This window comes from Dama dama, chromosome 8 (genome assembly GCF_033118175.1).
Source record: "Dama dama isolate Ldn47 chromosome 8, ASM3311817v1, whole genome shotgun sequence".
Taxonomy (NCBI): Eukaryota; Metazoa; Chordata; class Mammalia; order Artiodactyla; family Cervidae; genus Dama; species Dama dama.
The window spans coordinates 36,824,804-36,848,284 of record NC_083688.1 but is presented as its reverse complement, the minus strand read 5'-3'; the positions used below and the strand labels follow the sequence as shown (position 1 = coordinate 36,848,284).

Below are 23,481 nucleotides of genomic sequence, written 5' to 3'. Positions count from 1 at the left end.
ATTAGTTTTGTCAAAAAATAACATTTGATTTTGTTAATCCTATTTTCCTTTGTTTACTATTTTATTAGTATATGCTCCTCTTTTACTTTCCTGTCTTCTGTACTGTTTGGGGATTTATTACTTTTTTTTTTTTTAACTTACTGAAGTATTAGCTTGGCCAAGAATTTCATTCAGATTTTTCTATTCCATCTTAGGGAAAAACCTGAACAAACTTTTTGGCCAATGCAGTGGATACTTACTTCATTATTTTTTACTTCCTTATGGTTCCTTTAAACCGCAATAGTCTTGTAATACTCTAAATGTTCTTTTCATCCCACTTTATCTGTATTTCACAAGTTTTCATATGTGGAATCATTATCATTCCATGTAATATTTAAAAAATTCTCATTGCAACTTTTTATTTGACCCATGAGTTATTTCAAAGTGTGTTTCTAAATTGGCTAACTGATCAGAGCTTTATCTTTTTGCTGTTAATTTCTACTGGAATTCAACTATGGTTAGAGTACTAGGTTTATGTGAGAGGTTGAATTTTCCATTTCTTTCGAGACTTAATTTGTAAACATTTCAAGGTACAAGAAAACCAATGTTAAGTGTAGTATTCAGATCTCTTATGGTCTTCAGTTCAGTTCAATTCAGTTGCTCAGTCGTGTCTGACTCTTTGCGACTCCATGGACTTCAGCACACCAGACTTCCCTGTCTACCACCAACTCCCAAAGCTTGCTCAAACTCATGTCCATCAAGTCAGTGATGACATCCAACTGAAAGGTTGTTGCTGAGCCATGAAAGATGCCGGGATTCTTGGCCTCCAGAGGAGAAAATTCAATCCAGGGTCAGTGATGAGGCTTGATTGCTCAGAGCTTTTGTGTAATAAAGTTTTATTAAAATATAAAAGACATAGACAAAGTTTCTGACATAGACATCAGAAGGGGGCAGAAAGAGTGCCCCCCTGCTAGCCTTTAACAGTTTGTTATATACCTATCAGCACGCTGTTAATTAGAGAAAGGAAATGTCTCAAAACTCAGAGTGGCACTGGGCCCCTCACCCACAACATGCATTTTATTGGCACAAGGTTCATCCCAGGCCATGAATCTTGAAGAAAGGCAGGTTTCCAAGTAAATATATAGTTTTTTTTTTTTTTTTTAACATAGATTAGGAGAACAACGTATGAGTAAAACATACTAGTTTGTTGAGCCCTTATCAGTTCTGAGTCTTATGGGGAACCCACTTGAAGAAAAACAGAGTCTAGGGTAAATGCATAGTTCATTAACATAGCTTAAGAAAAACACTTCCATTAAAAAAAATGCATTGGTTAGCTCAAGGTTTGAGAAAAGTTAAATTAAGGTCAGGTAGAACCTGGTGTTGTCATGGCAACACAGAATTTTAAGAGAAAGCTCCTTTTAATTTTGCATAGAGAGGGGAAAAAAATCTGACACTTGTATTTTGTTTCCTCTTGCCACTTAAGAGACAGAGAAAAAACGTATGACACTTGCAGTGTATTTCCTCTGTTTGGAGACCCCTAGCCTTCCTGCCTGTTACCCTCTCACAACCATCTCATCCTCTGTTATCCCCTTCTCCTCCTGCCGTCAATCTTTCCCAGCATCAGGGTCTTTTCCAAGGAGTCATTTCTTTGCGTCAGGTGACCAACGGGTTGGAGTTTCAGCTTCAGCATCAGTCCTTCCAATGAATATTCAGGACTGATTTCCTTTAGGATTGACTGGTTGGATCTCCTTCTAGTCCAAGGGACTTGCAAGAGTCTTCTCCAACACCACAGTTCAAAAGCATCGATTCCTCAGTGCTCAGCTTTCTTTATACTCCAACTCTCACATCCATACATGACTACTGGAAAATCCATAGCTTTGACTAGACGGACCTTTGTTGGCAAAGTAATGTCTCTTTTTTTTAATATGCTGTCTAGGTTGGTCATAGCTTTTCTTCCAAGGAGCAAGTGTCTTTTAATTTCATGGCTTCTGTCACCATCTGCAGTGACTTACTTATAGTCTTACTCATTTCTATATGCTTGATCTGCTATTTGCTTGAAAAATGTGTGGTAAAATACCACTATTATTGTTTGTTTATTTTCCTCTTGCATGTCTCTTAGCTTTTGCTTTAAGTGTTTGGTAACATTCTTATTAGGTATATACATGTTAAGAATTAGTATAGCTTCTTGGCTTAGTTTTCCTTTTAACATTATGGTAACCATCTTTATACCTAATAATACTATGGTAGGAAAGGGGACCCCTTCCAAAACTGGGCTCTTGTCTAACACTCAGAAATGAATTGTCTGAGGAGACACATGTGCTGACAAAGCAAGAGATTTTATTGGGAAAGGGCACCCGGGTGGAGAGCAGGAGGGTAAGGGAACCCAGGAGAACAGCTCTGTCACATGGCTTGCAGTCTTGGGTTTTATGGTGATGGGATTAATTTCTGGGTTGTCTTTAGCCAATCATTCTGACTCAGAGTCCTTCCTGGTGGTGCATGCCTTGTTCAGTCAAAATGGATGTCAGCGAGAAGGATTCTGGGAGGAGGTCGGACATGTGGTGTCTCCTTTTGACCTTTCCGGAACTCTTCCAGTTGGTGGAGGCATATTAGTTCCCTATTCCTTAGCAGGACCTCCTGTCGTAAAACAACTCACGCAGATGGTTACTATGGTGCCTGGCCAGGGTGGGTGGTTTCAATCAGTGTGCTTCCCCTAACAATACTTTCTACCTCAAAGTTTTTTTTTAATTATTGTTACACCAACTTCCTTTCAATTGTATTTACGTATCTATACCTATTCTCTCCCTTCCTAACTTTCTGTGTCCTCAAATATTAGGATTTTATTTCTTAATTAGAATTGACTAAACCTTGTTTTGTAAATCCACTGTAAACATCCTTTTATCCCATTAATGTATTCAGTATTCATTTTGATAACTGACATTTTGGATTTATATTTTCCATTTTATTTTATTTTATACTTTTTATATACTTCTGTATTTTATGTTTATGTTTTTCCTTCTCTGTCAACTGATTGTATTTTCTCTAATCTCCTTGTTTCTTCTTTTGGAAGGAGTTTTCTATTATATGGCTACTATTGAAAGTATAACATGGATTCTTATCTACTCGAAGTCAGAATTAAATGAAATCCCAATGTTTCAGCTCCAGTCACTCTGTGCCTTATTATATACTGTCATATACACTTGTGAAAACATTACCATAATCAAGATAATGAACATACCCATCACCCTTTAAAATGTCCTTGTGCCCATTGTAATTTTCCCCCTTCTAAACCCCACTCTTTCTTCATTTACAGGCAGCCACTGATCTTCTTTCTGTAACAGTAGGTTAGTTTGCCATTTTCCAGAATTTCGTATAAGTGAAAACATACTCTTTTTACCCAGCACAATTATTGAATATAATACTTTTCTCCTTTTTATTGCTAAGTAATATTCTGTCATATGAATATATCACAATTTGTTTATTCACTCACCTGTTGAAGTACATTTGTGTTGTTTTAAGTTCGGGACCATTACATTCTTATAAAGTTCTTTTCCACTCCATGTCAGTTAAAAAAAAAAAAAGCCAAATTTTTTTCTAGTACTATTATGGCTTTATATTTCTGCATCTAAATTTTAATCTATCTTGATTTTATTTGGTGAATAAAATATATTAATTTAAGATAGGCTAAATTAAATTTTTCCTGAGGAGTAAGTCAATTATGCCAATATTATTTATTGACTAGTATATTCTTTGAAGTAATTTGATTCTTGATCTTTATGTATATATTAAATATTTGTAAATACTTGAATCTTTTGTAGCTCATATTTTATACCACTGAACTCTTGTTTAAACCCTTGACTAAATATTATTGTTGTAAAACACAGATTAATATCTTGTAGTTCATACTCTTTACATTTCTTGTTAAACCTTTCTTGGTTACTCCCAATTTTTTTTCATCCATTCAATTAATTTCTTTGGAAATTTCATTGGAATTTGTGATATTATGATTTATAAAAAGAAACATATAATATTTTGTCTTCATCCTTGTTTCTGGCACAAAGTGCCTATAATCCTTAGGGTATCCTAAGTGATGAGTGGAACAATCTTTTGCTATGTTAGTAGAGAGACTTTTGGACAGCATGTAAGTTTAAGGGCTTTTGTTTGTTTAGTTCTTTACAGTTTCCTTGGCTCCTTTACATAATATTATCAAATTTAAATTTAAAAATCCTTATGAAGTACACATAAGGATTAATCCCATTTCTATCAAGGTACAAGTCAACCTGATGGCTTAGTATAAAAGAAACATCATGATATGAACCTCATCAGTTTCTATAGACCCTCATCATTGTCCACCACCACCCAAATTACTAACTGTACCAACTACTCGAGTCTCCTCCACCTGTCTGAAACTCATGACTTCTTTTTAAACTCCTTTCCTTCATAGGCACTGTTTCCTCTGACTGAAATGCTGACCCACTCTCCTGACCAATCCTCAGTTTTGCCTGGATAACTGCTACCTGACCTTCAAAACTCTCTGCAGTGTCTCTACTTCTAGGTAGTATCTAGCAGAAGCAGAATGAGTAAGACCATTTAGGAGGACGGTAGGATGAAACAGACAAGCGACAAGTAAATGACTAAATGAGCCAGTGAGAAAAGTGGAGCTATAAGCCATGTTTTGCCACCCCTGGGAATGTATGACTTCGGATATAACCATGTGCTTTCTGCCTTTGGAAACAGGGTCTCTCTCGTGATACCTCCATGCCAAAGGTCCCGCTATGCCACCTACTTTGATGTTGCTGTTCTTCGCTGCCTACTCCAGCCGCACTGGTCTGAGGAAGGCACTCAGTGGTCTCTGATGTACTATCTACAAAGACTGAGACACATGTTGGAAGAGAAGCCAGAAAAGCCCCCAGAGCCAGATATTCCTCTCCTGCCCAGACCCAGGAGTAGCTCCATGGTGGCAGCAGCTCCCTCACTAGTGAACACACATAAAACCCAAGTAAGAGCATCTCAGGTCCACTGTTTTTTTCAACAAACAACTTTGCCATAACAGAGTCTTTTTTCTTCTGTGTATCCAGCTCTTATTTATCCCATTGCTGACTGATTGGTGGGTTACTCTGATACTATTATCCTTTCCTTTCCATCTTTTACTACTGGACCATTTTGCTCTTCTGTTTTGCAAAATTCCATTTTGCATTTAATTGACCATCCAAAGAAGTGTTTTCTAAATGCCTCTTACACACACTAATCTAGAGTAAACTTCTGTTGATCCATAATAATGGAAAATGGGTCTTCTGGCTAATCAAAGTGCTAGTTAATAAAGAGTTTTTGTATATAACTGTCAATTACCAATATTATAAAGTACATGACACTGGTGTTTTACTGAATATGACTTAACCTCCTTTGCATAGCTCAAAATTTTCCTGTGCCTCAATGTCATCTATCACAATATTGGTTTTTGATATATAGTCTTGCTCTTTATTATAGATGTTTGAAGGAATAAACTGAATATGTACTGATGACATCCCCATGAAAACCACTTTTTGATAAATGAAAGTACTAAGAGCAGCTTAAACACTTGTTCTCTTTTTCAACATGTTAAATATGTAAAGTATGATCTGCAATGTGTTGCCGTTGTTTGAGTTTATTGAAATGTGAATTGGCTGTATCTGAAATATGCTTGCATATTCTGAAAATAAACAAGAGTGATATCAGAATGAAAAGGAAATATGTTCTGTTTTAGTAATAGATGGTTCTGCCCAAAGTGAATATCTCACTTGGTGAATCACTAAATGGAAAAACACATTTTTAAAATAGAAAAAGAAATACCTACCCCCTTCTTATTTTCTTGGCTTTCCTAAATCTGGAACTTTGTGGCCTCCCTGTTGAAATCTCCAAAGAGAAGTTACAATTAATATGAAATATATCTCTATTGTAATATGTAATATATCTCTAAATCCTTGACCATTAATCTATTTTTATTGTCTATTAAGGATCTCACCATGAAGTGTAATGAAGAGGAGAAATCTCTCAGTCCTGAAGCCTTTTCAAAGGTTTCATTGACGAATCTACGCAGGTCTGCCATCCCAGATCTTTCTTCAGATCTTGGCATGAACATTTTTAAGAAGGTGAGTAGAACCACTTAAAAAAACAAAACAGCTACAAAAAAACAGCAGGGCGTGAAATGCTTCTGATTGTGCTGCCGAGGCAGCTGGGTTGAGGAAGGGACCTCAGAGTAGAGGTCCGCTCCCAGCTACAGCACTGACTTGCCGCGTGACCTTGGGCAGCATGACCTTTCACATTCTCTCCCTGTGCAGGAGTGCGTCCCATTTTCCACATTATGTGGGGTTGTTAGGAGCTCAATCCTGATATGTGTAAAGTGCTTCTAGTAGTGTGGTCATGGAGATAGTTGTGGTAGCAGTGATGGTATCATACATTTGTATAGCTCATCTCATTCTACCAAGCACTTCATGTAAATAATTCTTATATAATCCAATGAGACTTTTATTCTCCACAATTTGCACCTACAAACCTGAGTCTTTTTGCAGTCCTTAGAGTAATGGAATCATCATAGAACACTCATTCCTGAAGTCATCTCTGTTTTTAAGGCAATAGAAAAACCAAGCTTTGTGATAATGTAGTAAATTCTTATAACTGACCACTAGCTTTACTATGGTCATTTCTCTTTGTGAGTGACAGTGTAGGTTTCCATTCAGCAAACATTTATTGCACATTCACAAGAATCTAGAACACTAAAACTGGGAAATTAAAGGTGAGTCTTTGTGTAAATAAACTGATTTGGGAATTAGTTGATTGGTTCAAATTCCACTCCTACCATTTTCTACCCATGTGATACTGGCCAAATGATACTGGTTTCTTCACTTATAAATGGGTACATAATATACTTACCTCAAAAGGTTATGATAATTGAGATAATGTTGGTAGAGTCTTTATTGGGCCTCATACTTAGCAAGTACTCAATAAATGTTAACTATTATTCTCAACAATAAAAAAGAAAAAGACTGCACCTTAGAAACTTTAGGTAGTTTTAGAAAGGTTGAGTCCAAACTCAAAACTAGGTTTTCTAACTAAATACTTCATGCTCTTATTAATCCACTCTTCACCTCTCTTTTTTATAAGCAAATGGAGCTAATCAAATAGAAAATAATATGTGTAAGATAATGTGTGTGTGGTGGCTTATTTTTTTCTTTTGCAAAATGACTAGTTTGTGTCAATGAAGAACACAGAATTACCAACCTATCTATAAGCTCAAAGTTTGCTATGCAACATTGATAATGCAGTAAAAGACAAATGCTGTAGTTTTTCTAAAAATGTTAATCAGTGGGGGAAAAGAGGTTTTCAGTTCTGATTGCATATGAGAATCTCTGCAGAACTTTTAATAAATCAAGGGCCTGGGCCTGACCCTGGACCTATGAAGTCACAATTGCTGAAGATTAGGCCCAGACATTAATACATTTTAAAAACTTCAAGCAATTCTAAACTCTTAGATATACTGGATCTTGAATTTCTTTGACTGATAGGAGTCATAGGGTTGTACCGATGCATATTCTGCATCTTCTTTGCCTCTCCTATGAACAGAGGTGTGCATCTGAAGTCATTTGGCTGAAACAATGGATCTGTCTTGAAAAATGGAATAGAAAAAGAGTGTTTGGTCTGTGTGGTGACTCAGGACTCCTATACACTAACCCAGGGTTTCTCAAGTTTTACCGAGCATCAGAATCACCTGGAGGAATTGTTAAACATTGCTGGTCCTCCCCTTTTGGCTTTCTGATCTAGAAAGATCTGCATTTCTGACAAATTCCCAGGCACTGATGCTAGTCCAGGGACCACACTTGATGAAACATTCCTCAAGCCCAACCCGGCAGAAAAACCTGGGAAAATATGTTATCTTTTTCTTAATTTCTTTCACTCCTTTGCACATTGTGGAAAATTTTCCCGTCTCTACTGGATGACATTTGGTGACTTTCTGGGTCTCCTTTTCCTGGAACATTTCCCAAATTTTACTCCAACCCTTTGGAAAGCAAATGGTAACCTTGCCTTTGCCCTGTGCCTGACCTTCGTCTCTCATCCCTGTAGTTCAAGAGCCGCAAAGAAGACAGAGAGAGGAAAGGTTCCATCCCATTCCACCACACGGGGAAGAGGCGGCCTCGGAGAATGGGAGTGCCATTCCTGCTGCACGAGGATCACCTGGATGTGTCCCCAACTCGTAGCACATTCTCCTTCGGAAGTTTCTCTGGGCTCGGAGATGACAGACGAGGCATGGAAAAAGGAGGCTGGCAAACCACCATTTTAGGTGACCACAAGGACCTTCGAAAGTAGGGCAGAGCTTCTTTGACCTGTTTAGAAATCTGGATCTAGGGCTCCCAGGGAAATCTGTACCTTTCTTGAACAGTTCAGTCGAGAAATCTGGGCCCAAATACAGCCTCCCCAGGACCCAAATAATGCTGTGTCTTTACAGACAAAGAAATGGAAATAATTGAATTATGCAAGAATCCTGTATAATAGGAGAGCCCTATTTCTGATCATTCTATACAATGATTCTTTAAATTTTATTGAAGTACAGTTTATATATAATATGTTAATTTCTTCTCTATAGCAAAGTGACCCAGTTATATACATGTATGTATTTGTATATATATTTTCATATTCTTTTAATATTTCATATTCTTTTCACATGATATTGAATAGAGTTCCCTGTGCTGTCCAGTATGACCTTGTTGTTTATTCATCCTATATATAAGTTTGCCTCTGCTAATCCCCGAGTCCCATTACTTTCTTCCCCTCCCCTGCCTTCCTCTTGGCAACTGCAAGTCTGTTCTCAGTAGTATATCTTTCTAGACATGGAAGCATGGCCTTAGAGGGCTCTGTACATTAACTTTGTGAATCCAAAGGCAGACTTTTCTTTCACTCAGATATTAAAAAAAGAAGATGTAAAGAAAAGAAAAGGGAAGGGAGGTTTTTTTTTTTTTTTTTTTTTCCTTTCTGGATGTCATATTAAGAAGACCAGCTTAGAATCAAGAGATGACAGCTAGCAGGGGCCTAACAGATGGTTTCTGACATTTGGCTTAGATTGGGGCTGACCTTCTCACAGGCAGCTTCATCAATCATCTCAACCCTGAATGTTCCCAAGGCAGATTTAATTCCTGCTAGTCAGCTGTGCCTTGCAGACTTCCTAATATCCCCTGACTGTCACTGCCATCCTTTGGACAGACAAAATCTTGGCAGAACATCTTTCAGATTTTCTAAACTTCTTGTGGTTCCTGTCCTTCTCAGGGAAATTTACCAGGCGGGGCAGTTCTGACGCGGCCACCGAGATGGAGAGCCTGAGCGCCAGGCACTCCCACTCCCATCACACGCTGGTGAGTGACCTGCCAGACCACTCCAACAGCCACGGGGAAAACACCGGCAAGGAAGGTGGGTCGGAGGCGGCCCCTGCAGGCGGGACTTCAGGTTTCTTTTCCTGTTTCCTGTTTTCTCTCCATGTTCCATTTTCATTGTAATCTGGCTCCATGTGCTTTTTGAAAACTTGCATTTGTGTATTTTATGGCTGGATTATTTGTGAGCTGTCCTTAATATTTCCTTAGTATCAAGAGCTATGGCATAGCACACTGTGAACACCATGCCTCTCAGAGGAAAAACAAGGGCAACCCATTCTATATTTGTTTTCACTAGAGCATAGACCTACAGGAAAGACTTCTAGGACATCTGTCACATCCCTCTGAAGGGCTTGTCCATCTTCAGGGGAGGAAAGTCCCTACCTTCCAAGGCCACTGATTCCCTTTCCAGACAGCTGCTATTCTGTGCTTTATGTGGAGCAGACGTGTGCCTCTGGATGAAATCCAAGAGGGGTTCTTAAACTGTGCTCTTCTTAACCTATGAGTATAAATTTAGTCCCTCTTTTCCCTGGACTGTATTTCAAGTATCTGATGACATCTATTAGTTACCACCACAAATTTATGTTCCATAATTCTTTTTATTTATTTATTTGTTTTAAAATTTTTTTGTTCCATAATTCTTAAGCAGAAGAGAAAAAAGAATCTTGTTTTTTGTTGCCTAAATATATTAAATAAAACCAAATATTTTCACAGCTACAAAGTTGTGGGGAAATATTTCAACCAAACTAGCTTAACTATTGGAGAAGGAAATGGCAACCCACTCCAGTATTCTTGCCTGGACAATCCCATGGACAGAGGAGCCTGGTGGACCCCAGTTCATGGGGTCACAAAGATTTGGATACAACTGAAGCGACCAAGCACAGCACAGTGTAACTAACCAGTAGGGTCTATCGTCTAACTGCATAAAATGCACCAGTTAGACAAAAAAATTCTATCCTGAGCCTCAAGAAAGCCAGTTAAGAATTCACATTTTCTATAGCCTTCATTGTTCGTTAGATATTATCATACATGACTCAATACCATGGGAGTTGACGATAGCCTTGAGACTCTCCATCAAATATATGCTATAGCTGTGATTGTGGTCATGATTTAAATGGTAGGTTAAGTGTCTAACATGATTTTGTAGGTTCATATGGGGGAAGTAAGACATTGCTTTCCTTTTTCTAGTGCGATCTCAGATCTCCACCATTACAGTTGCAACCTTCAATACCACATTGGCATCGTTCAACGTCGGCTATGCAGACTTTTTCAGTGAGCACATGCGGAAGCTCTGCAACCAGGTGCCCATCCCTGAGATGCCACACGAACCCCTGGCATGTGCAAACCTGCCTCGAAGCCTCACAGACTCCTGCATAAACTACAGCTACTTGGAAGACACAGAACATATTGATGGGACCAATAACTTTGTCCACAAGAATGGCATGCTTGATCTTTCTGTACGGAGCAAGAATTTTTCTTACTGAAACTCAAAAGATATTGAATCTTTGGTCCAGTTTTTACAATGTTGGGTAAAATGGACATATAAGTTCTTAGAAATGTTGGGTCTTTAAATGAAAAAGCTACACTTAAAAAGAAAAAACCTTTTACGAGTGTATCACCCATCTTAGATGTACCTTTTCTTTATTTTGAGAATTACTTTAGATTTGATCTGATATTAGAATATTTTTATAATTGAAAAACATTAGTGAATACTGAATACACTTAGTAAATATCTGTGTATTTGTATTTGCTAAGTCCCTCATTTTCTAGACAAGTAGTAAAAAATTTTGCTTGTTTTCTTTTGTTGTATAGGCAACATGACTATAAACCACCCAAACAGCAAGAGAGAATGAATAGAAGTCCATTAAAACATTTAAACCTTCATTCTCAAGAATGCCTATCTTGATTATAGTTATTAGCAAATGAAAGGGTTGTTATATTTTACAAATATATTTCACACAATTTTTTTACTTCACATTAGGGAACCTGGCTCAGCAAATAATTTAAAATATTAAAATCAATAGAAAGACATAATTTAAACATGCAAATACTTTGCATTTAAAATTGAATGTAAATAACGATGCAATTGCAAATATTCCTCTATTATATGCCTAAGGAAACTTTTGGTCTTCACTGATTATTAGTGGAAAGGATTATTGGCAGAGGATTAAAACACTTTGATTTTAGAAATCAGTTGAACAAGTTTCCATTTGGGCAAATAATTGCTCTCCCATTAATCCATTATGCTTTGTTATCTCCATTAATTGTCTATATTATTGCAATTTTAGAGTTCTTAAATGAGATAACACACTTATACATTTTTAATTCCTTGGGTGATTTGTTGATTAAGCACATATACAAGGTTCCAATGCAGCATAATAAGATCATCTGAAAATTACCCGAATTATTTATACTTACGTGCATAGAACAGCCTAAAGGAAATGCAATAAATGGAATAGCCAAATCTATTTAGGAAGAGGTAATTCAAGTAACTTAATTACTCTCTGATTACTTTTGTCTTCCCCCAGGTGGTTCTGAAGGCCGTTTATCTTGTCCTTAACCATGACATCAGTTCTCGCATATGTGATGTGGCACTGAACATTGTGGAATGCTTGCTTCAGCTTGGCGTGGTGCCCTGTGTAGAGAAGAACAGAAAGAAGAGTGAAAACAAGGAAAATGGAACTGTAGAAAAAAGGCCAAGTGAGGGAACTTTCCAATTCAAAGGAGTATCTGGAAGCTCCACCTGTGGCTTTGGGGGCCCTACAGTGAGTGGAGCTGGAGATGGTGGAGGAGATGAAGGAGGAGGTGGTGATGGAGGAGGTGGAGGAGGTGATGGAGGAGGAGGTGGAGGAGGTGGAGGTGGCCCCTATGAGAAGAATGACAAGAACCAAGATAAGGTATGAAGGAACCAGCTTTTGCATACTCATGAAAGGTTATTCCTGATTTCTTTCCATATTTTTGCTTGCCAGCTATTTGTTGGCTCAATAGCCGCTAGTCACTAGTCCATCATAAGCAGTATGCATGCATGCATGCTCAGTCACTAAAGTCATGTCCAGCTCTTTGCAACCTTATGGACTGTAGCCCACCAGGCTCCTCTGTTCATGGGATTCTCCAGACAAGAATACTTATGTGGAGTGCCATGTCCTCCTTCTGGGGATCTCCCAGATCCAGGAATTGAACCCACATCTCCTGCATCTCCAGCACTGCAGGCAGATTCTTTACTGCTGAGCCACCTGGAAGCCTCTAATAAGCAGAATAATTTTTCTGAAGAACATTAAGTTCTTTCTTTTGATTTAAGGAACACATTTTTAGGTAGCCTGCTTCAGTCACAGGTAAAGAGAAGAAAAGGGGGGATTTTTATTTAGTAAGTTGATTTCTTGGCATTAGTTTAGAAGACTAGCCTTTGTCCTCTTACGTCTCAGCCTGTCACACCCAGGTGTCTATCGTTTTCATTAGTTATTGTTTTGGAATTTAATTTCCTTTGACTTGACACCTGATTTATGATTTCAGCACGTAGCATCAGTAATTAGTTTTCTAATTTGAATTTTAAATAAGAATTACTGCAGCTATATTCATATAATTTATGCTGATTTCAATTTGAGATCTTAGTTGGAAAATAGAAATTGAAATCAAAAAAGAGATTTGAATCTCTAACAGGTGACAATCTACACATCAGGCCAAGTGTTTACAAGTATGAGATTTCACGGTGCAGAGTTCTACCACCTACATATTATCTTAAATATAAATTGTTGTTTTTTTGCAGGTGTCAGGTTTTTACATCTGAAGGTGTGCAGCGTTCCTTCCTCTTTTTTTTCCCTTCCCCTCTTTCTAGTCCTACCTCATGCCTGTTTAATTTGCATTTATCATGTTTCTTTCCTCAAGGTCTATTCTCATTTTTCCCAATATTTGTGGACTCTCATCCAATAATTCCTGCCCCAATATTCTTAGGTTCCCAAACCTAACTTTTCTTAGGATTTCTTCTACTGCCTCACGCATATTTATATGCCTTCCAATTCTAATAGAATCTTCTGGTACTTGATGTTTCCAACTTTTACATTCCAAAACATCACTGAGGACAATTCAAGGGTCCTCAGATCTCATTGTAGATGAAAATTATCAAAGTGATGATATTAATTACAAGGGATTTGAACTTGGATCCTAAGAGCTAAGGGATTTTCCAGTAAAAGTTATGTAGGAATTTAATACAAAGTATAAGGACCACATTTATAAACACGGCAAATAGTAAGATTCTTAATTTAAAATTGTTTTACCTGTCAGTCTAGGTGACAACTCAAAGAGACGATAGATAGAACTATGTCATTTTGTCACAAGATTCAAGGGAAAATAGGAAAAATAAAAGTTGTCAAATTTTGATAAGCTCTTATCAGTAAAACTTACATATTTTCTAAATTGCTGAGGCTTTGTTATGTTTGGGGCTTCCCAGGTGGTGCTAATGGTGAAGAACTGGCCTGCCAATGCAGGAGACAAGAGATATAGGTTCCATCCCTTGTTATGTTTATTGAGGATTTATGAAGTTTATTATTAGTATTTTGTTTCTGTTTGGGTTTTGTTTTAGTTCTAAAATTACACCCAACTAGTATTCACATCTAATTTTTTATTAAAGAGCTACAAATGTCTTGCCTATCTAGATATTATAGATAATCTAGATATTATTAATTATATTATATAAATATGAATCTATTATATGTAATGTAGATATTATATGTAATATATAGATATTATAAACACTAGAAACTTGATCACATAAATGTTACTTTGACCAGTTACTTTTGATTAGGATGGGATTTTACAAAGTCAGATTATGTGTTCTCCAAAACAACCACAAAAGATGCAAATGTTCTATAATTAGTCCTGCAAAATAATATTCTTTATAATGCAGAGGATTTATAAAATTGTATCTGAACGTAGGTCAAGTGCATTGTACTTGTGATTCACACAGGTCTGCTCTGCCTCCAATCCATCTGTTATTTTCAGTGGAATTGGGAGTTTATCTAATTTTGCAACCTAGTAATACCAGAAGCATGGGGGAATTGATTAATACAGAAAAGAAGATCTGATTTCTATTTCTATATTTGCCGCAAACGAGTACTGAGAACTTGAAATGTTATTTAATATGTGTCCTGATTTCTGCCTATAACATGCTACATCTTTCTGAATGTCTCCTTCTGGAGGAGCTGAAATCCCAAGGACATCTGAAGATCCAAAGAAATACAAATAGATATTTGTATTTTTTACGAAGAGCTTTGGGAGCTAGGAATTTTTTTAAAGGACTATTTAATGGTTTTTAAATGTTCATAAGTCAGTCTTCCAAATCAGCTCTTTCCCAGGGTGACCTTTTCTGAGGCATGACTGCCTCTGGCCACACAGGCTGTGTACTCCACAAGAGCTCTCTGCTAAGGAGGCCAGGCAGGACTGAAATCAGGGCCAGTCAAAGAGGCACCTTTTAGTAGAAGGTGCCTACTACTCACTTCTAATTCATCCTCCCACAACAGTGCCTTTTCTAATTTGCACAAAGTTGCCCCAAAGGATAGCAGTGCCTCACACCTAGAAATGGGCTTCCCTGGTAGCTCAGCTTGTAAAGAATCCACCTGCAATGAGGGAGACCCGGATCCGATCCCTGGATTGGGAAGATCCCCTGGAGGGAGGGCATGGCAACCTACCCCAGTATTCTTGCCTGGAGAATCCCCTGGACAGAGAAGCCTGGTGGGCTACAGTCCACGGAGTTGCAAAGAGTTGGACACAACTAAGTGACTAGACACAGCACACCTAGAAATAATCATTAACACTGGTTTTGCTATTATTATGCACCTTACTTGTTTTGCCTCACAAACTCTGTGAGACGGGTATTTTATGATTCCCCTTTTGTGAGGCATAGGGTGTTAAGTAGCTTGCCCAAGGCTATGGAGCTAAGATTTTAATTTAAACTTAAAACATTTCTGAATTGGTGTAGGAAAGTGAAAGTATTAGTCAGCTCAGTCATGTCGGACTTTTTGTGACCCCATGGACTATAGCCCGCCAGGCTCCTCTGTCCCTGGGATTCTCCAGCCAAGAATAATGGAGTGGGTTGCTATTCCCTTTTCCTGGGGATCTTCCTGACCCAGGGATTGAACCTGAGTCACCTGCATTGACAGGTAGTTTCTTTACCCTCTGAACCACCAGGGAAGCCACTGGTGGAATATATGTACCTATAAATAAATAAACATATGTGTGTTCTATGTCTGTGTATATATATGTATGTTTGAGTCTTCCATTTGCAAGCATCTGAGCTGCAGAGTTCCCAAGAAACAGACTCGGACAAAGAGATGTGTGCAGGAGGTTTGTTGGGGTGTCCACTCAGGATCGACATCTGTGAAATGTAAAAGAAGTGGGATGGAGCCAAGAGAGAAGCTGAATTGCAATGTAGTTGTAACACAGACTTCAGCCCCTTACACAGGGGACCCCAGAGTTGGGATGGTTCTTCAAAGTAACCCCTGGGTAAAGTAAGGGAGCCCACCTTATTCCATGGCCTCCCTCCTAACCCTCTTTATGCCCTTGGCCGGTCACTGGAGGCGGACTGCTTCCAGGAGGAGAGCATAACGTGGGTCAAGGCAGATCTCTTTAGCTAAGGCCAATGCCTGAAGAGGAACTCACCTGAGAGTTATCAGCCATCAATACTTCCAGCCTTGATTCATGGCAGGAGAAGGGGACGACAGAGGGTGAGATGGTTGGATGGCACCACCGACTCAATGGGCATGAGTTTGGGCAGACTCCAGGAGTTGTTGAGGGACAGGGAGGCCTGGCGTGCTGCGGTTCATGGGGTGGGAAAGAGTCGGACACGACTGAGCGACTGAATGGAACTGAATACTTCCAGCAGCTCAGAGCATGACTGTTCAGTTCTGAAGGGGGGTGTTTCTGGGCGTCACAGCCACTACCTGAGCCTTTGGTTAGAAAAAAAAATGACCCAGTTACATAACATTAGGGGAGCAAAGAGAGTGTCTCATCACATAATGAACAGCACATGATGTCTAGATAACTCGCATACCTGACACACCCTCCCTGCTTTTGAGTGTTCTTTCTATATGGATGGCCCCAAAGTTTATGTATCAACCTGAGCATATGACTGTGGAAAAGCCCTTCACAATTTACAGATCAAGGCTTATTCATTATTTTATATTTGGCACAGTAAACTGATGAAGTAGGAAGGGAAGCTATTAAGATTCTCAATTCACAGGTGGGAAAACTAAAACACAAAGAGATTCGTTCACTTATCTAACGTCACGTGCAATTAAGGAGCAGGAGCTGGACTCTCAGGTGGCTGTGCTGACAGCAGAGAGCCACTAGAAGGACCGAGGAAGGTTGAAGCTTCCTGAAGGTTGTGGTGCAGATCTGCATCATTCCTTAGCAACAGCTTCCTTATGCTTCTTTGGAAACAATTCAAGGATTTTCTGGAAGCTATGTTCTCCACTTAAAGCAAGGATTATATGAGTCAAAAGAGAGGATAATAACAGTCCCCTATAAATAGAGGACTTCCTATTTAACCTCAAATGAAGAACCCATGCTGAATATTTACAAAAAATTTTTTTATTCTCCCTTTGTTTATACATGAGTATCATAATACAGCAAAAGCAAAAAAAATTAGAAAAATCCTCCAAAAATGCCAGAAAATGCCACATGATTTCAAAGTTTCAGACTTTGAACAGTTCCAGAAATTTAGCAAAAATCCTTGCCTAGTGATACTATCGGAACACTGCTGATAAAGGTACCTTCTGGAAAAAGCTGTTTGCCTTTATCATTGATAGTCCACACTGTCCCTCTCTAGACAGTCATTCTGATCACCTGTCAAGCGTTATGAAAGCACGTCTTCTACTGAAGAGGTCTACATCCATATCCTGTATCACTAGAGGGTATTCAAAATGCATAAATATTTTTCTTTCTTATAAATCACATTCTAGATTTTCTAAAAGTTAGCCTCCCTGTTGAGCCCTTGACAATTCTATTTCCCAAACTTCAGGGGCTCACTATAAAACATATATACTTGGTTTAATAATAAAATAGAATTTCAGTAGCAAAAGAAACTAAGTAACTAAATAAACAGAATCCTCTTTCTCTCTCATTCTGGGTGCTAGGATGAAAGTACACCTGTAAGCAACCATAGGCTTGCTCTAACCATGCTCATCAAAATCGTGAAATCCCTGGGATGTGCCTATGGTTGTGGAGAAGGACATCGAGGGCTCTCTGGAGATCGTCTGAGACACCAGGTATTCCGGGAGAATGTAAGAGAATTAAAGTAGATTCCATTTCCTCTTCGTCTTCCCTCCTTTCAAATTAGGAATGAGTCCTTTGACAATGAGGGTCAGTGTTCCTTGAAAAAAGAGTTTGTTTTGTGAGGGTAATTAATGCTGTCGTAAGGTGGGAGAATTCCCATAAGATAATCTCAAAACATCTAAAACCCAGGCTTAGGAAAGTTTAATTGGGAAAATAACTTCTGCCTCCTGCCTAGGGCAGGCCAGCTCCCAGTTGGTAAAAGGATGTATAATTGGAACATGTGAATTATAGTTTGAAAGAACATTGCAAAAATGAATATATTTAGCAAACTTCTGATAGTCTGTGACAAATGACTTTTTAATCACCTGCCTGGGTACTATGGAAGCATATTTTGTATTAGAAAAAGGGATCCACCTTTCAGATGGAGTTTGTTGTTTTTAGATATGGAAAATGGCCCTTATTGGGACAAAACAGGACTACAAAAGTAACCATTTTCTGGCTGCTTGGTTTGACAATGAACCTTGGCTGCTAAATATTGGGTTGGCCAGAAATTTCCTTCAGATTTTTTCATAACACCTTAAGGAAAATTCAGATGAACTTTTTTTGCCAACCCAATATTTATGATCGCATCCCTTTGAACTGTGTGAAACTTGAAACTCTGCCCTGAGGTTTGCAAAAAATAATTCTTGTAATGGAACATGGAAATATAACTCTAGCTCATTTTCACTTGCCTCTGCTGATGACTACTTTTCCCTTCAGACTTGGGCAATAACCCACCTCTACAACAAGTTCAAGCTGGAAGAGTTGCCTCATACATATTTGGAATTGAAATAATAAGAAAATCAGTTCAGTTCAGTTCAGTCGCTCAGTCGTGTCCGACTCTTTGCGACCCCATGAATCGCAGCATGACAAATAAGAGTTTGATACAAATTTGAGTCTAGGAAACCCTTTGGCATATCTTAGCAGAGTTTTAGGGTCATGTCAAAATCTAATGCCAGCCATTTTTCTTTGGTATTAGGTTTTGTCATGAAATGTTCACACAGTTTCAGCATGTTGGCTTTCTTTTTTAATCGGTCATCTACCTACCTACCCATTTATATATTATTCTCTTTTTTCTCTATTCTATTGTGTCATATTAGTTTATTATTTGTATGTGTGGGGGGTTATTCATTATAATTACTTTCTCTAAATTCTGAAACTTGAAAACTTTGACCAAGATCTAGATTTTGGGGCCCCAAATTTTAAGAAATCAAAATGATAAATAATAATGCAGTAGAAGCTGACATTTGCCCCCATCATTGCATATATGTTTATGATTTTGGGTCTTTGATTTTTATTCTATCAGTATGAATAAATGCCCTCAAGGCTAAAATTGCATCACATCTCATGCAGAAAACTAATTCTATGAAATGAAATACCAAAATAAAAAAAGAAGCGTCATGCTGTAGCTGGAGTTATAAACTGGTTCTGATATCAGGAACTGTCTTTCTACACGTGGAGAAGGTTAGGGCTAGTTGGATCAGAAGCCACTTGTGAGATTATTGTTACTGCTTAGTCACCATGTTTTCTTCTCTCAAGAGTACTGAGTGTTTCCTATCAGGATACCCAATTTTCTACTTGCCTTCTAAACTTTGTTGACTTATATGGCAGTACCTCCATTTTCTTGTAGCCCAGTTTTATACTCATTATTGGGATTATATTTACTTATCCATGCTTAGTAAACACATAGTCCATGAGATAGAAATTTGAGAAATCTCCCCTGGGAATGTCTAATTCAAGAAGCTAAATATTTCCAGATTTACCTGGCATTGGATTTTCAGAAGTTACTTAGCTTTAAATGCATAAGAATATTTCTTACCTCTACCAGATCAAGTCCACTATACTTTTATTTTTTTAATAAACCAATTATTATCACAATGGTATTCATCAAAGTGCCTAGTTATTCCAGGGTGTTTCTTAGAATAGTTTAATCATTAGCTTGTAGTCCCAAATTATTGAAAGGGAATTCACTCTTTATATCTCTTGGAGAAGTTTAGAATATTCATTCAGAATCAAAATACTTATAGTTTGATATTCTGATTCTTTCTGAGACTTTCAGTTGAACTCATTCAGACATTGTAATGGCCTCTAAAGAAGAGATTTGAAACTATGCCTTTTTGGGTGTATTTTATAGAGAAGTACTTTAAAACTTCATTTTATAGCAAACAGCATTAATTTTATAAGAAAAAAAAATTGCTTGAGATCTAGAAACGAGTAACCTCTCTAGAATTCAGTTCAGTTCAGTTGCCCAGTCATGTCTAACTCTTTGAGACTCCATGGACTGCAGCATGCCAGGCTTCCCTCTCCATCACCAACTCCCAGAACTTGCTCAAACTCATGTCCATTGAGTCAGTGATGCCATCCAACCATGTCATCCTTTTTTGTCCCCTTCTCCTTCTGCCTTCAATCTTTCCCAGCATCAGGGTCTTTTCCAATGAGTCAGTTCTTCCCATCAGGTGGCCAAAGTATTGGAGCTTCAGCATCAGTCCTTTCAATGAATATTCAGGACTGATTTCCTTTAGGATTGACTGGTTTGATCAACCAGTAGCCTCTGGAATAAAAACACCCAAATTCTCGACCTAGTAAAGGAAAAATGAAAGGAAAAAAAAATCCTCCTGACTTTGTGATATAGATGGCAAGGTCACAACAAGAAGTCATTGCTAATTACAAGTTTCAACCTTTTATAGTCTTTCCTCTCCAGAGTTCTAAGAACTTTTCTCTGGGCCTTGCTTTGTCAAAATGGTGATGTAACTTAAATTATCCTCTGACCCACCATTAAGGACCCAATTCTCACAAATTCCTGTCCTTGCTTCTGCCTGGTTGTCCAAATTCTCCATTAAGGTTATCCTCACTAAGCCAACTGTTTTTTCTTGATTGTAGATTTTCTCCCTCAGCTCAGTTCAGTTCAGTTCAGTTGATCAGTTGTGTCCACCTCTTTGTGACCCCATGGACGACAGCATGACAGGCCTCCCTCTCCATCACCAACTCCCGGAGTTTACTTAAACTCATGTCCACTGAGTCAGTGATGCCATCCAACCATCTCATCCTCTGTCATCCCCTTCTTCTCCTGCCTTCAATCTTTCCCAGCATCAGGGTCTTTTCAAATGAGTCAGTTCTTCACATCAGGTGGTAATGGAGTTTCAGTTTCAGCATCAGTCCTTCCAGTGAATATTCAGGACTGATTTCCTTTAGGATTGACTGGTTCGATCTCCTTGCTGTCCAAGGGACTCTCAAGAGTCTCCTCCAATACCGCAGTTCAAAAGCATCAATTCTTTGGCACTCAGCTTTCTCTATAGTTCAACTCTCACATCCATACATGACTATTGGAAAAACCATAGCTTTGACTAGATGGACCTTTGTTGGCAAAGTAATGTCTCTTTTTTTTAATATGCTGTCTAGGTTGGTCATAGCTTTTCTTCCAAGGAGCGTCTTTTAATTTCATGGCTGCAGTCACCATCTGCAGTGATTTTGGAGCCCCCCAAAATAAAGTCACCTGCTGTTTCCACTGTTTCCCCATCCATTTGCCATGAACTGATGGGACCAGATGACATGATCTTAGTTTTCCGAATGTTGAGTTTTAAGACAACTTTTTCACTCTTCTTTTTCACTTTCATCAAGCGGGTCTTTAGTTCTTCTTTGCTTTCTGGCATAAGGGTGACATCATTTGCATATCTGAGGTTATTGATATTTCTTCCAGCAATCTTAATTCCAGCTTGTGCTTCATTCAGCCCAGCATTTCTCTTGATGTACTCTGCATATAAGTTAAATAAGCAGGGTGCCAATATGCAGCTCTGATGTACTCCTTTCCCTATTTGGAACCGGTCTGTTCTATGTCCAGTTCTAACTGTTGCTTCCTGACCTGCATACAGATTTCTCAGGAGGCAGGTCAGGTGGTCTGGTATTCCCATCTCTTTCAGAATTTTCCACAGTTTCATTTCACAGTATCATTTTCCCATTTCTTTCCATTGGTAAGGACATTCTTTTTAAAGATGATCTTGCCTTATACAAGATATCAACTAATCTGTTATGTCATTCCACTTCCTTTTGGTAATTGGTGGTATCTAAATATATTTTCTCCAACAGTCACTATCTAAACTAGTCATGAGGCTACTATCAATATATTATGAGAAGTATAACCACTCTGAGGAGGCAAGACCCTGGCTTCTGATTTTGGCTCTGCTGTGAAACTTGGTGCATTAGCTTGGACAAAGTCCTTGATTTCTTTGAGTCACAGTTTCCTCCACTGTAACACAGGGAAACTCTTCAAGTCATAGAGAAGTGTGAAAGTCAAATGTTATGCATTTACAATCCGTATTTTAAACAGCAAAGCACTGCACAAATGTGATTTTTCTCTCAAAGGTAGAAGGGGACTAGGGGGCCCCCTGAGGGTCCCAGATAGCATTGGTGTGTCCTGTCTGTGACCTTCTCCAGCCAATGATTGTGACTTTGTTTGTTCTGATGGTGCAAATTACTCCCTTTTCCTTTGCTAGATGACAAAATTGTTTGCTGGATCATAAGAAATACATTGTTGTGTAGTAGGGCCTAATGCACGGTCAATTGGTTTTCGTATCCTTAAGGCCAACTTCTATTTAAATACCAAACTTCCATATTCAAAAGCAGACACATAAATAAACAAACTAAGCTTGCTTTATTTTATGTCTCTTTCATGTCTCAAGGGTCTTTCCCTGCTGACCATATAAGAGAACTCTGGATAAACACTTCCTAGAGCCCCCTTATGCCATCCATTGTTTTAAGTCACTTCAGTCGTGTCTGACTCTTTATGACCATTTGGACTGTAGCCCACCAGCCTCCTCTGCCCATGGGATTCTCCAGGCAAAAATACTAGAGTGGGTTGCCATGCCCTCTTCTGGACCCAGGGATCGAACCTGTGTCTCTGTGTGTCCTGCATTGGCAGGCAGACTCTGTACCACAGTGCCACTTGGGAAGCCTCATGCCCTCTATTAAATCGATTTAAATTCAAAATAGCTGAGTGTGGGGGAGGTTGGCTTCTTCTCCCTGTGTAAAGCCTCTGAAGTTTCTAATCCTTGATTACCAATCCTATCACCTACGTCAATTTTACACTTTTTTTTCATTGATATCTTAAAATCTTGATCTTGGCAAAAATACTGAGCTATTCCTGGGGCAGCATTAGCCTTTAGTTTGGGGTTTTTCCTGAGGAGAAGCCCTTCTCAAAGTCATCTCCCCAGCCTGTCTCTGCTCGTCTCGGTCTCAGACACGAGGGGCTGGCAGAGCTGGCAAATTACCAACGAGCAGGGGTGCATGGGGACCTTTGCCTTCTGAAGGCTTCTGTCTGAGACCAGTGGTATCTCCAGCGTAAGCTGGTACCTGTGACTTCTTCACTTTTCTTCCTTCCTTGCAGGCCCAGAACTGCCTCACTAAGTTATACAAGCTAGATAAGATGCAGTTCCGACAAACCATGAGGGATTATGTGAACAAGGACTCTCTCAATAACGTAGTGGACTTCTTGCATGCTTTGCTAGGATTTTGTATGGAGCCGGTCACTGACAGTAAGTAAAGCTGGGCCGAGTTCTAGGAGAAATCGCTGCCAGGTGAAGCAGGTAGTGTTTCTGAGACACCCTAAATCTGTGGTAATAGAATGGAGAGGAAAAGATATATGTTCTGTGTGTGTGTGTGTGCATGCATGTGTGAGTCCTGTGTGTAATAAAATATAAATGCAAGAAGCTTGCCCATCATCTCTGATGATACATTTTGGAGGCTTTTTGAGGACAGCTTAGCTCTCAGCAAATGGGAACTCAACTCGGTATAGCCATGACATCTCACCTGT

The 23,481-nt window shown here is 38.7% G+C and overlaps 1 protein-coding gene across 2 annotated transcripts in view; it reads left to right on the top strand.

Moving 5' to 3' along the window:
• Window positions 1–23,481, top strand: part of UNC80 (unc-80 homolog, NALCN channel complex subunit) — a 226,726-nt gene that overhangs the window by 33,509 nt on the left and 169,736 nt on the right. The window contains exons 8-15 of one of the 2 annotated variants that reach the window (XM_061147929.1): window positions 4,714–4,975; window positions 5,970–6,104; window positions 8,074–8,290; window positions 9,271–9,411; window positions 10,560–10,828; window positions 11,900–12,268; window positions 17,498–17,629; window positions 23,056–23,203. In XM_061147929.1, coding sequence (XP_061003912.1) covers window positions 4,714–4,975; window positions 5,970–6,104; window positions 8,074–8,290; window positions 9,271–9,411; window positions 10,560–10,828; window positions 11,900–12,268; window positions 17,498–17,629; window positions 23,056–23,203 — 1,673 coding nt within the window. Of the gene's footprint in view, window positions 1–4,713; window positions 4,976–5,969; window positions 6,105–8,073; window positions 8,291–9,270; window positions 9,412–10,559; window positions 10,829–11,899; window positions 12,269–17,497; window positions 17,645–23,055; window positions 23,204–23,481 lie in introns of both variants that reach the window. The other variant, XM_061147928.1, reaches the window with a different exon arrangement.